We start from the raw sequence: 14,755 nt of genomic DNA on the forward strand, positions 1-14,755 counted from the left end.
AAATCTTGGAAAATGCTTAGAGTGGAGGGATTGGGATGAAACTTGGTGGGAAAATAAGCACAAGTCCTAGATACGGGATTGACATAACCGGAGCGGATCTGCTCTCTTTAGGGGAGTTGGGGAGGGGAGGTTAATTCTAAAAAATTAGAAAAATGAAGTATTTTTAACTTGCGAAAGAGTGATCGTATCTTAATGAAATTTCATATTTAGAAGGATCTCGAAACTCAGACCTTTTATTTTTTATCCCGACCGGGTCCAGTGTCATTAGGGGAGGGGGGAATCTTTGAAAACGCTTAAAGAGGGGGATCAGGATAAAACTGGGTGGAAAGGATAAGCATAAGTCCAAGATAGGTGACTGACATAACCGGACCGGATCCACTCTCTTTCTTGGAGTTTGGGGGGAGAGTAATTCGGAAAAATTAGAAAAATGAGGTATTTGTAACTTACGAACGGATGATCAGATCTTAATGAAATTTGATATCTAAAAGGATCCTGTGCTTTAAAACTCTCATTTTCAATACTGACCAGATCCGGTGACACTGAAGGGAGTTGGAGGGGGAAGCCAGAATTTTTAGAAAACGTGAAATCGAGATATCTTAAGAATCGGATCGGATCTCAATGAAACTTGATATATAGAAGAATATTATGTCTCAGATGTTCCATTTTCAATTCGAATCGGATCCGGGGACATAGACGGTTGGAGGGGGAAACAGAAATCTTGGAAACCGGAAATCTTGGAAAACGCTAAGAGTGGAGATATCGGGATGAAACTTGATGGGAAGAATAAGCACAAGTTATAGATACGAGATTGACATAATTGGTACGGATCCGTTCTCTTTGGGGGAGCTGGGGATTATTAATTTGGAAAAATTAGAAAAATCGAGGTATTTCTAATTTAAGAACGGGTGACCGGATCCTAATGAATTTTGATATTTAGAAGGAACTCATGTCTCAGAGCTCTTCTTTCAAATCCCGACCAGATCTGTTGACATTGGGGGGAGCTGGTGGGGGAAACCAGAGATCTTGGAAAATGCTTATAAATGTTATAAACCGGACTTGATCCGCTCTCTTTGGGGATGTTAGGTGGTGGGGTTCAGTGCTTTGGCGAGTTTGGTGCTTCTGGGCGTGCTAGGACGATGAAAATTGGTAGGCCTGACAGGGAGCTGTACAAATTGACTTGATAAAGCGTTTTCCCCGATTCGAACATCTCGGGGGCTGAAGGGAGAGGAAAAAGTAGAAAATTTGAGGTATTTTTATCTTGCGAGTGGGTGATCGGATCTTAATGAATTTTGATATTTAGAAGGACCTCGTGACTCAGAGCTCTTATTTTAAATCCCGACCGGCATTAAGCCTCTGATTTTCTTTTTAAAGCAATATATTCATTCTTAGAATTTTGCTAGAGCTCATACCATATGATCTCTTGGCTATTGGCTCTTCCGACCTCGTCACAAGTGCCATATGAGCTTTTAGCTCTTGTTTTGCTACCTTGGTACAGTCAATAATGCAAGAAAAATAGCGAGGATATTGGTGATTCTTACAGTTTCTTTGTGATCAATTAAATAAATCGTAAAAATTAAATTAAACAGAAAAAAAAATCACAGTGCTGATGTATGAATATTTTGCTATGAATTTCAAACAGTTCGTGGTAACGGACTGTAGTAAGGAGCGACCCGGCTCAATAGTAACCAAAACTCTAAAAAATGGAATTTTTATGCCAATAGTCACATCAAAAGAATCGCATTTCAATGCTAATTTTAAATATACAAGTTTCATCAAGATTAGTCTTATGAGCCTGAGAAGAGTTGCCTCATTTTAGAAACCAGAGAAATACCCCCTAAAAGTCATACGATCTTAACAAAAAACACAGCATCAGATTCAGCGTATCAGAGAACCTCGCTATGGAAGTTTCAAGCCCCTATCTACAAAAATGTGGAATTTAGCATTTTTTGCCAGAAGACAAATCACGGATACGTGTTTATTTGTTGTTTTTTTGTTGTTTTTTTTCCCAGGGGTGATCGTATCGACTCAGTGGTCCTAGAATGTCACAAAAGGGCTCATTCTAACGGAAATTAAAAGTTCTAGGGCTCTTTTTAAGTGACCAAAAATTGGAGGGCACCTAGGCTCCCTCCCACGCTCATTTTTCCCCAAAGTCACCGGATCAAAATTCTGAGATAGCCATTTTATTCACCATAGTCGAATAGCCTAATAACTATGTCTTTGGGGACGACTTACCCCCCCCCTCCCTCGCAGTCGCCGTGGGAGGGGCTGCAAGTTACAAACTTTGACCTGTATTTACATATAGTAATGGTTACTGGGAAGTGTACAGACGTTTTTAGGGGGATTTTTTGGTTTGGGGGGTGAGTTGAAGGGGGGTTACGTGGGAGGATCTTTCAATGGAGGAACGTTTTATTGGGGAAGAGACTTTCAATGGAGGGGGCGCAGGATTTTCTAGCATTATTTAAAAAACACAATGAAAAAAATAAATATGAAAAGTTTTTTTAAATGAAAGTAAGGAGCGACATTAAAACTTAAAACGAACAGAAATTATTAAGCATATGAGGGGTTTACCTCCTCGTAATACCTCGCTCTTTACGCTAAAGTATGTTTAGCAATTTCAACTATTTATTCTACGGCCTTTGTGATTCAGGGGTCATTCTTAAGGAATTGGGACAACATTTAAGCTTTAGTGTAAAGAGCGAGGTATCGACGAGGGTTGAGCCCCCTCATATACGCAATAAAAACATACGAATATAGAAGTTCGCTACGTAAGTTAATTCGTAAGTTATGTATATTTTTTACTTATGAAAACGTTCGTAAAAAATAAAAGTAATAGTTGCCTTTTTAAGTAATCAAAAAATTGGAGGGCAACTAGGCCTCCTCTCTAGCTCCTTTTTTTTCAAAATCTTCCGATTCAAACTATGAAAAAGCCATTTAGCCCCCCAAAAAAATAATATGCAAATTTCGTTTTAATTATTTATGCGTGGAGAGCCAAGATAAAAAAAAATGCATTAATTAAAAAACGTCCAGGAATTAAACAAAAAAACAAGTTTTTTTAAATGAAAGTAAGGAGCGACATTAAAACTTAAAACGAACAAAAATTACTCCGTATATGAAAGGGGCTTTTCCTCCTCAACGCCCCGCTCTTTACGCTAAAGTTTTTTTACTGTTTTAAAATGTAGAGTTAAGAGAAAGAGTCAAACTTTAGCGTAAAGAGCGGGGCGTTGAGGAGGAAAAGCCCCTTGCATATACGGAGTAATTTTTGTTCGTTATAAGTTTTAATGTCGCTCCTTACTTTCATTTTAAAAAACTTGTTGTTTTTTTGTAAGAGGACAAAGCTAATCAGACCTTTCTTGAACGTTCTCCGCACATAAATAATTGAAACGAAATTTGCATATTAATATTTTTTTATTTGTTTGCTAAAAAGCTTTCTCACAGTTTTTATTGGAAGATTTTGAGAGAAAAGGAGCGGCGGAAGAGGCCTAGTTGCCCTCCAATTTGTTGATTACTTAAAAAGGTAACTAGAACTTTTAATTTTTTTAAGAACATTTTCATTAGTAAAAAATATACGTAAATTACGAATTAACTTACGTAACCAACTTCTACATTCGTATGTTTTTATTAGGTATATGAGGGGGCTCACCCCTCGTCAATACCTCGTTCTTTAAACTAAAGTTTAAATTTTGTCCGAATCCCTTAAGAAATGACCCCTGAATTACAAAGGCCGTAGAATAAATAGTCAAAATTACTAAAAATACTTTAACGTAAAGAAAGAGGTATTAAGAGGAGGTGAACCCCTTATATGCGTAATAATTTCTGTTCGTTTTAACTTTTCATATTTAAATTTTCATTGTTTTTTTTTAATAATGCTAGAAAATCCTGCGCTTCCTTCATTGAAATTCTCTTCCCCCGTGACAAATTCCTCCATGGAAAGATCCTCCCACGTAACCCCACCCCCTCAACTTCTCCCCCTCCCCCAAAAAAAACAAAAAAAAACTGAAAACGTCTATACACTTCCCAATAACCATTACTATATGTTAACAATGGTCAAAGTTTGAAACTTGCAGCCCCTCCCACTGGGACTGTAGGGGACTAAGTCGTCCCCAAAGGCATAGTAATTAGGTTTTCCGACTACGGTGAATAAAATGGATATCTCGAACTTTTGATCTGGTGACTTTGAGGAAGAAATGAGCGTGGGAGGGGGCCTAAGTGCCCTCCAATATTTTTGGTGACTTAAAAAGGGCAATAGAACTTTTAATTTCCATTAGAATGAGCCCTCTCGTTATATTCTAGGACCACTGAGTCGATACGATCATCCCTGGGGAAAAAAACAAAAGATAAAAAAACAAATAAACACGCATCCGTGATCTTTCTTCTGGCAAAAAAATGCGAAATTCCGCATTTTTGTAGAGTGGAGCTTGAAACTTCTATTATAGGGTTATTTGATCCGCTGAACCTGATGGTGAGATTTTCGTTAAGATTGTGTGAGACTTTTAGGGGGTGTTTTTTCTATTTTCTAAAATAAGGCAAATTTTCCAGGCTCGTAACTTTTGATGGGTAGGATGGAACTTGATGAAACTTATATATTTAAAATAAGTATTAAAATACAATTCTTTTGAAGTAACTATTGGTATCGAAATTCCATTTTTTTAGAGTTTCGATTACTATTCAGCCGGGTCGCTCCTTACTACAGTTCGTTACCACGAAGTGTTTGATTTCCGAATATCGAACTTCTTCCAATGTTTTTTTTTCTTTCACAGGATTCCACAGTGTAAGACCTGAGAGGATAAGTAACTTTGATTTTTTCAGTCGTATCTTCTTCTATTCAGACTGCCATATTTGTCAAGGATGGATCAGGACGAATTTCCTCAAGTGATGTCTGAAATGTTACTTCGATTTCACCACTGTTGTTTGTCTGTATTTATTTCACTCATTTGAAAAAATTGAGGAGCTCGAAACGTATGAAAACAAAAAAAGGAAATAAAAAATGAATAGAGAAAAATCCAATAGGTGAAAAACGAGGATTTTATCAGTCAGTAGCAAAATATGAAAAACAAACAAATATTTCGACAAGGACCTCCGCCAAGTCGTCCTTAGTGCTAAAAAAAATAAGAAAGAGGAAAAAGAAAAAAAAGAAACAAAGAAGAAACAGCAACAAAATCTAACCTTCTTAAGTGAACTGTACGAGAGGAAAAAAGACACTGAATCAAACAACAAAAACCAACTTGAAATCAATGAAAGAGAGGTTACCAATTAGATTGAATAATTATCCTTTGCCTTGCAACAGATTTCGCCTGTCTACAATTTTGGTTTTCATTAGATATGCGGACAGGTTGCCATAAATTAGACTGGGCGAAAATATTCATCGAGTCTTTTAATATTAAATAAAAAAAAACAAGTTTTTCTAACTGAAAGTAAGGAGCGACATTAAAAATTAAAACGAACAGAAATTACTTCATATATGAAAGGGGCTGCTTCCTAATCAACGCCCTGCTCTTTACGCTAAAGTTTGACTCTTTCTCTTAACTCTACTTTTTAAAACAGTAAAAAAATATAGCGTAAAGAGCGGGGCGTTGATGAGGAAGCAGCCCCTTTTATATATGAAGTAATTTCTGTTCGTTTTAAGTTTTAATGTCGCTCCTTACTTTCAGTTAAAAAAAACTTGTTTTTTTATTTAATTTTTGAACATTTTTGAATCAATGCGTGTTTTGATTTTGGCTCTCCACAGAGGAATAATTAAAACAAAATTTGCATATTTTTTTTTTGCTAAATGGCTTTCTCATAATTTGGTCGAATGATTTTGAGAAAAAAAGAGTGGAGGAGGAAGCCTAGTTGCCGTCCGATTTTTTGGTTAATTAAATAGGCAACTAGAACGTTTTATTTTTTACGAATCTTTTTATTAGTAAAAGATATACGTAACTTATAAATTAGCTTACGAAAAGAACTTTTGTATTCTCATGTTTTTAATACATATGTGAGGGGGTTCGTCCCCTCGTCAGTACCTCGCTCTTTACACTAAAGCTTAAATTTTGTCCCAATTCATTAAGAATGACCCCTGAATCACAAAAGAATAAATAGTTGAAATTACTAAAAATACTTTAGCTTAAAGAACGAGGTATTAGGAGGAGGTGAGCCCCTCATATGGGTAATAATTTCTGTTCGTTTTAAGTTTTAATACTGCTCCTTACTTCCAGCTGAAAAAAACTTTTTCATATTTATTTTTTCATTGTTTTTTTTTTAATAATGCTAGTAAATACTGCGCTCCCTTCGTGGAAATTTTCTTCCCCCATGGTAAATTCCTTGATGGAAAGTTCCCCCAGCATATCCCCCTCTTCTCAACCCCTCCCCCCAACCAAAAAATCCTCCTGAAAACGCCTGTACACTTCCCAATAACCATTACTATATGTAAGCACTGGTCAAAGTTTGTAACTTGTAGCCCCTCCCACGGGGACTGTGGGGGAGTAAATCGTCCCCAAAGACATAGTTACAAGGTTTTTCGACTACGCTGAATAAAATGGCTATCTCAGAATTTTGATCTGCTGACTTTGGGAAAATAATTAGCGTGGGAGGGGGCCAAGGTGCCCTCCAGTTTTCTTGGTCACTTAAAAAGGGCACTAGAACTTTTCATTTCTGTTAGAATGAGCCCTCTCGCAACATTCTAGGACAACTGGGTCGATACGATCACCCCTGGGAAAAAAACAAACAAACAAAACAAACAAACAAATAAACACGCATCCGTGATCTGCCTTCTGGCAAAAAGTACAAAATTCCACATTTTTGTAGATAGGAGCTTGAAACTTCTACAGTAGGGTTTGCTGATACGCTGAATCTGATGGTGTGATTTTCGTTAAGATTCTATGAATTTGACGATGTGTTTCGCCTTATTTTCTAAAAGAACGCAAATTTTCTCAGGCTCGTCTTTTGATGGGTAAGACTAAACTTGATGAAATTTATATATTTAAAATCAGCATTAAAATGCGATTCTTTTGATGTAGCTTTTGGTATCAAAATTCCATTCTTTAGAGTTTTGGTTACTATTGAGCCGGGTCGCCCCTTACTACAGTTCGTTAACACGAACTGTTTGATTAAATTGTTACAAATTGGGATTAAGGAAATATCTCTCGTGTCTTTATTTATAGCCAAAATTCTATTTATATGTTTTTTTATCTCAATTACCTCTTTAAAAGATTTTGGTAGGCCATTTACGGTAGATATTAAAGTTGTAATTAAAAAACATAACATCTCTGTTTTTTTCAAAACTGAACAAAAAGTTGAACATTTTTTCAACTCGGGAAAGGATAAAACGGACCCTATACTAGGTAGCGGTGTCTACAGAACCCCGTGTTCATGTGGAAAATTTTACATTGGCAGGACCCATCAACAACTAGGGGAACGATTGCGTGAACACAAAATTTGAATAGATAAGTCCCCGAGATTGGAAAATAAAAATGACAACTTTGATTCAGCTCTGGCCTAGCATATATACGAAAATCCTGACCATTTAGTTCTTTTTGAAGAGGCAACTTTCAAAAATCTCTTAATACGCCGTGCTGATTGAAATAAGGAATCCTTCAACACAAATACTTGACAATTCCTTTCAGTCAGATTAATCATATTTTCTGCATGTTCAATTCACAAGTTTGTTAATTATGAATTATATCATTTAGCGCACTTCCAAAATTATAAAATTACTTTTTGAATAAATTCTCTGAATTTTGTTTTCAATAGTTTCATTAATTTGATATTGAACCTAATTTTCCATTTACTTTTAAATTTAAAAATACTATCGTTGTTTTACATGTGGGGAAAATTTTTCATGGGAAAATTGTCGGTAGAAATTTTAGAGGAGGGAATTTTTTGTGAATTTCTTTTCCTTTGAAATTGCAGCAATAAGCGACAAGTAAGCTAGTAGTATATAAAACTAAGTCCGAAGGGGTCTAGAAACAACAGACTAAAACTCTGTTGTTTCTAGATGTTATGGATAGTTTTAACTATCCATAAAAGTGGAAATGGGCAGTAGCTTTTTATTACTAGAAAAATGTTATACTCCCGAGATGGGTACTAAAATTTAACGCTTTTGTGAATTAAGTACTAATAAAATAGAAATTAAAAAAAGAGAAATATACACAGATTCTAATATTCTAAGAAGAAATTGGTATAGCCTTGTCATGGGTGAGTGGAACAACCATCAAATAACATTTAAAGGGAGATAAACAGAAATTGTTATGGGAGAGAGAGAAACGCAAGATTAGACAAATTATAAAACAAATTAGAAAATAACAATTAAACACTAGGATTCTAAAGAGGACAGGGAAAGAAGCCACCCCTTCACCCCTCTGCAGAAACACGGGGTCTCGTATTATTACAATATATGTTTCTGGTTTTGTAACAGAATATCAGTTTTTGTAGTGACGTAGTTTTTTTTGCGTCAGTAGAAAAACGTAGTTCTTTCGTCAGTTTTTGTAGTGACGAATAATATTCTCCTAAGTTTTTGAAATGTTCCCACTTTTGAACATAGAAGCTCCCATCAAAGAGTTTGTTATAAAGAGCTGTAAGCACGGAGCAACAGGGGGTAATAGTAACCGAAACTCAAAAAGAAGAGCTAGTGTGACAACGTACACACACAAAGAGCCTGCCTTTCACCACGATTTCAAATACATAAAACTCATCAAGTTTAAGGTAACCGATAAAAAGCTACGAGCCCGAGAAAATCTGCCTTATTTTTGAAAGGGGCAACTAAACCCCAAAAGGATAACTGATCTTGATGAAAACCGCACCATCAAATTTAGCGTATCAGATAACGCTACTGTAGAGGTTCTTAAGCTCCAATCTACAAAAAGGGGGGTTTTGCATTTTTCTTTTTTTATGAGAAGGAAGATCACAGATACGTGTTTATTTCTTTTTTTTTTTTGTTTTTTCGTAGAAGTTATCGTATCATACCAATAGTCCAAGAAAATCGGGTTAAGGCTCATCGGAATTAAAATTGTAAGTTTTACTGCGCTTTTTAAGTGCAATTTTGTGACAGAAGAGCTTACAGAGCGGAGGCTCAGGGTAATAGACCCTTGATATGGACAATGATTTATATCTATTAAGTTTTAACTTGACTCTTTAATTTCATTTTGAAGTTCATTTTTTAATTTCTTGAAATATACAGAAATGAGAAAAGCTAGAATCTTAGGCATGATCATGGACTATGTTTTGTCACCTGGCGAGTTCCTATGGCATATGTTCTATGGTAAATGTGGACAAAATAGTAAGTCTATGGTGAGTCTATGGAAAATCTTTTTCCTCAATTTCAAAGAAAAAAGGTTTCCTGTCCTCATCCATCTGGATGAGACAATTTTTGCTGTTTTTCCTTAATTCTTGTTTTTACTTTTTATCCTTAGCAAGATCTATTAATTGGAATACGTACAACTTGAAATAAGAGGCTCTATTACCCCTGAATTAAAAATTAAACACAATCTAGACAAATAGACTATAGACCTTCCACAAATACCTCTCCTGTATCTTCAACAAGATGTCACGTTGTCAGGCGACCACGAGAAAAACAAAGAGAGAAAAAGTTGAGAAGTTAAACATAAAAATTTTATTCAACATTGAAACAAATTATCAAAAAAACATTGGAAATTAAAAGAGCAAAGAATGATACGTATAAATTATCTACACACACAAAAACCATTACAATCTGAACAAAGATATAGTAAAGCCGACTATAGAAAAATCAGTGTTTTAATGCCTTTTGTAAGATTTAGATTGCATATTGGCGGTTTGGGCCTCTCTTTCACATGGGGCAAAATCTTGGTTAGATCCCCCTCCCTGTGTTTCAAAAATTTGAAGGCCGAATCTCAACCAAATTTTCATTTATTACCAAAATAGTCCGTGCATTTAAATCTGGTTTTTCTTACTTTAGCCTCTGAAAAATTATTATTCATCTCGTCCCAACTGATTGCTTCTGTGAAATATGAAATTTCGGATTAATATGTTTATACTTTACTGCCAACTGCGCCCTCTACTTTATTTTAGTAAAAAATGAAGTTTTTAGAAATTACAAAATGATTACAATCGTTAGATTATTCATTTGAAAGTTTGCAGCCCTAAAATTTCTGCGCCAGGGGCAAGTGCCCCCTCTGTCCCCGCCAAAAAACTGCCCCTGAGATTACAATTAGTTCTTCTGCATCTTCATGTACTCGTTTTATTTTTTTTTCTCATAATGAACTCTGCACTAGGTGACTGCAATTTTAAGAATCGGGTCTACGGCTCAGACTAGGGTTAGGATGGCGTGTTCATTCTATTACTGCAATCCTTTTCCTGCTTGGAAAGTTTCGAAAATTCCTTTAAGATAACTAACCGCCTTGTTACTGAAAATAAAAATTTGTGTTTTAAATTTAGCTCAAGTCCTGGTAACCAGCACACTGAGGCCTACCAAGCTTTCTTAAACATCCTGTTATCTTTCCACGCGATCTTTACAAGTTTTTACAGCAAGAAAGGATGGAGATGAGGGCTTAACAATGCTATCTTGCCCTAATTTCACCTGCAAATTCATTCCTGGAACATTGTGTCATGGAACGTGACTTGTAGAGAAGAGGCTAAACTTTCTCGTATGCTGTTCTTTATTTCATGCATTAACCTTGCACGTTCTGTCACCTTAGCCCTGTTTTTCAACTATTCAATCTGCTAAAATATTACTTCTGTTCTGTGATCATACATTAAAGTACCAATATTGCCAATATATAGCTTACTGATCTCTATCAAAAGCACTTAAATTTAAGATCATCTGCCCAATAGGACATTGAACAGAGAACTTTGATGACATTCTCGTTGAAGTCTTTTGACCACACTGATGACATCAGAATTCGCTTTGAATTTTTAAAAAGTCTGTATACTTTCTAAAGAATGGTTTTGTGTCGAAAGGAGTGAGATCTCAGGATTTAGATGATTGATTAGTTAAAAACATGCCCCATCCCTTTTTGTGAGCGACCCGGCTCAATACTAACCAAAACTCTAAAAAACGGAGTTTTGATACCAGTAGATATATCAAAAGAATTGAATCCTTATGCTGATTTTAAATAAGTAGCTTTCATTGAGTTCAGTCTTACCCATTAAAGGTTAAGACCCTGAGAAAGTTTGCCTGATCTTCAAAAAAGGGGGGAAAGCCCCTCTAAGAGTCATAGAATCTTAATGAATATCACACAATCAGATTCAGCGTATTAGTGGACCCTACAACAGAGGTTTCAAGCTCCTACCTAAAAAATGTGAAATTTTGTCTTTTTTGCCAGACAAAAGATCACGGATGCGTGTTTTTTTTCCCAGGGGTGATTGTATTGACCCACTGGTCCTAGAATATCGTGAGGGTGCTCATTAAAACGGAAATTAAAAGTTCTAGAGCTCTTCTTAAGTGAAAAAAAATGGGAGGGTAACTAGGCCCTATTTTCGATGGTTTTCTTTCTTTATGTTAGGCCCCTCCCACACCCCTTTTTTCTCAAAATCGTTTGCTCAAAATTCGAGATAGCCATTTTGTTCAGCATAGCCTAGCTGAAAGACCGAAAAACTATGTCTTTGGAGACATCATGACCCCCCCCCCCCACCCAGGGGGAAAGAGAAATCATGACCCCCCCCGCACCCATGGGGAAAGGTCTTTAAGTTAAAAAAAATTGTCCATTGTTTATGTATAGTATTTCTATTGAAAAGTATGCCTACATTTTTCGGGGGAGGGGGGATTTTCAGTAAAATTCTAGTTGATTGACTTTTGGCTATCTCGGAAAGAGGTTAGGTTAGGAAAATGAAACTTTCAGGGATGAGTCTAAAGGCTAAAGTATGTCCGGGGAAGGTACTTTGAAGTACCCACCTCCACTCCTTCTCCCTCTAGAGGGCCCTGAATTGTCTAGGGAATAAATCTGTGGGGAGGAGGGATTTATGCGTGGAGGTGTAACCAGATTTCCCGGTATTATTTAAAAAACGATCGGAAATTAAATAAAAAACTAATTTTTTCAACCGAAAGTAAAAATCAACATTAAAACTTAAAACGAACAGAAATTATTACGTATATGAGGGAGCTCCTCCTCAGCCCGTCGCTCTTTAGGCTATAGTTTGAATTCTGTTTTAGTTCTTTAAGAAGGACTCCCGAAACATTGTTTAATTAGAACAATAAGAGTAGTTGTGGATCAACTGCGACAAGAGTCATGCCTGAGGCTCTAAAGAATGTACCCTAAACCTAAATTGCATATACCCTAAACCTTATTTGCATACCCAAGCAGGCACAAAATTTACAAGAAAAATAAATAAAAATAAACCAATTGAACTTGCTTCATCCTTCATATGAAAGAAATAAAACTTTTCCGAGACTTTCAGCGACTGTTGAAATATCTCGACCAATGCAAATAGGCCTACCTTTAAAAGTAAGATGACAGAAAAACTGGTAAAAATGTATAAAACTCTACCTGCCCCTAAGAACAGAACCAATATCCACAAATTTAATATCATATTATCCTTTGGAACATATATCTTTTGAGAGACACGTCATCGTTCAATTTTTATTTCTACTCCTACACTTGGACTTTCACTGTTACTTGCATCAGTAAATTTAAAGCCAAAATTCTACCAGTTTCTTAAGCAGAATCCGGGTATAATGCAATGATCTGGATTGGTAGCTCCAGGCAGAGGATAATTTGCTGGACATAAGCCATCATCAAAAATCTGGTATCAGTTTTACAAAATAGGTAGCAGCGATGTAGGAAATCCATCAAACTAGGTCTATGCGCGACATCTGTAATATGATGTTGTAGTGCTTATTGCAATATATCTTCGAAATTTTAGACCTTAAATAGTCAAATGCAATGATTGAACTGCGTTAAAAGCAATTGTTGAAATATACTGTCATTAATTATTTGCTTATTTTGCTTCAGAGGCCAATAAGCTGCATTTCGTCCTTTTAAAGAAAAGACAAATAAAATGTGCCCACATCGCCATTAACTTAAGCAGCGCTATTGATTTTAATGCTCAATCAGAGTTCAATAGATAACAAAAACCTTGCTTATTCCGTTAGTTATTTTAATTAATTACAATTGATTGCAGTAAGAACTTTCGAACGCGGGACATATATGTTAACGCTTATATGATTCATTTAGTGTAACAACGAATATTTTGATGGTAATAGCTGAAACCTGATAAGTGCCAATCCGTACGATTTTATAATAAAATATATTGTTTTTTCAGAATCATTGTGTAAGTTCATGAATTTCAACTTCTCGGATAAAAGAGAATTAAAAATTGCCTCTGATTTGCTTAAACTGATTTATTAGATTACATTTTGGATATTAAAAAATAGTTTGATGAAACCATGCAGATTACGTAAATAAGAGTTTACTAGTCTTAACTTTTGTAAATTATTATACTACCCATAGTTTTGGGTTGACTTCTACTGATCCTTAATTTTCACCGTTAGTTTTGACCGTTAGTTTAGTTAGGTCGTGACGATAGTTTTGAAAGGGTATATCCCTTTCAAGGGAAGTGCCCTTTTCAAAAGGATAGTTTTGGAACGTTTGAGTAGGATTTGAAGCCATATTAAAACAAATTTCAAATTTTCATCACATGTAAAAAAAAAGGTAAAACCATATAAAAAAGGGCAAATTTATGCGCTAATTTTTCAATAACACCTATTTTGTCTACGTTCATCAAAGGCCAGGGCTCCATGAAGAGTAAGGGGTGGAGTCAGATACTTCAAGAAGATTCTCCAGGCCATAATTTAAACTCAGAATCTATTCCCGAAATCTTCGTTTTACCTGACTCAGCTGCTTTCCAAAATACCAAAAAGCTCATCATCTAGACATTCTTATGGTACTTACCACTGCAGCCAGTGTTTTGAAAGTTATTTTACAGTTTACCTGGTCCCATAGGCTTCCTGGTACCACGAGGCTTTTAATAATTAACAGACATTCAAAAACAGGCTCTTCTTATAACATGCCTTAGTAGCTCTTCACCCAGTGGCGTAATTTCGTCAAAATCAAAAGTTGGAGCCATTTTTCCAAAATCGAGTGAAAATGACAGTGTAAAATGAAAAATGACCCATAAAGCTCAATAAAGGCAAAGATATACTAAAGAAAACTGACTTATTTCTCTTGACGCTTGAAATATGCAGGTTTAACTTAGCTTTTGTAAGATTATTTGCAGAAACTAAATTTCAGCTGGGAGCAAACTGGAGTATCGGGGAAGGCGAATTGGGGTCTGGAAGGGAGTTGCTCTCACCCCCTACCCCATAAGAAATAATACCCCTGCTTCTCTCTTCTTCAATAATTAAGTTTCAGTTTCTTGTTGCCGATTATATATTTTTAAACTAAGGATTTTTTGAAAGTTGACTCCAGTGGAGAGGCAAGTCCTATTTGGACTTGAGTCACATTTGGATAAATCTATGTGCTCTTTACCTCCCGAAAGTCGTACAGCTGTGAAAACCTCAAATTTGACTTAAAAGGACTTTTCCAGTTAAATACAAAAAGCAAATGACAAAATAATCAAAATAGAAGATTCAATCAACAACAGCAAGAAGACCAGCTCTTCATTGCATTTTAAATGCAAAGGCTTTGAAACTTTTTACAATTAAATAAAAAAAAAAAAGTTTTTTTAACTGAAAGTAAGGAGCGACATTAAAACTTAAAACGAACAGAAATTACTTCGTATATGAAAGAGGCTGCTTCCTCATCAACGCCCCGCTCTTTACGCTAAAGTTTGACTCTGTCTCTCAATTCTTCTTTTTAAAACAGTAAAA

At 35.7% G+C, this 14,755-nt stretch overlaps 1 protein-coding gene across 1 annotated transcript in view; it reads right to left on the reverse strand.

Moving 5' to 3' along the window:
• The window catches only part of LOC136032215 (tyrosine kinase receptor Cad96Ca-like), a 102,018-nt gene extending 89,388 nt beyond the window's left edge, over nucleotides 1-12,630 (reverse strand). Inside the window, exon 1 of the mRNA XM_065712427.1 lies at nucleotides 12,435-12,630. Within this exon, the coding sequence (XP_065568499.1) occupies nucleotides 12,435-12,477 (43 nt within the window). The 5' untranslated portion in view covers nucleotides 12,478-12,630. The remainder of the gene's footprint in view (nucleotides 1-12,434) is intronic.
• Between the last annotated feature and the right edge of the window lie 2,125 nt (nucleotides 12,631-14,755).

The sequence above is a fragment of the Artemia franciscana genome, chromosome 10, assembly GCF_032884065.1.
Source record: "Artemia franciscana chromosome 10, ASM3288406v1, whole genome shotgun sequence".
NCBI lineage: Eukaryota > Metazoa > Arthropoda > Branchiopoda > Anostraca > Artemiidae > Artemia > Artemia franciscana.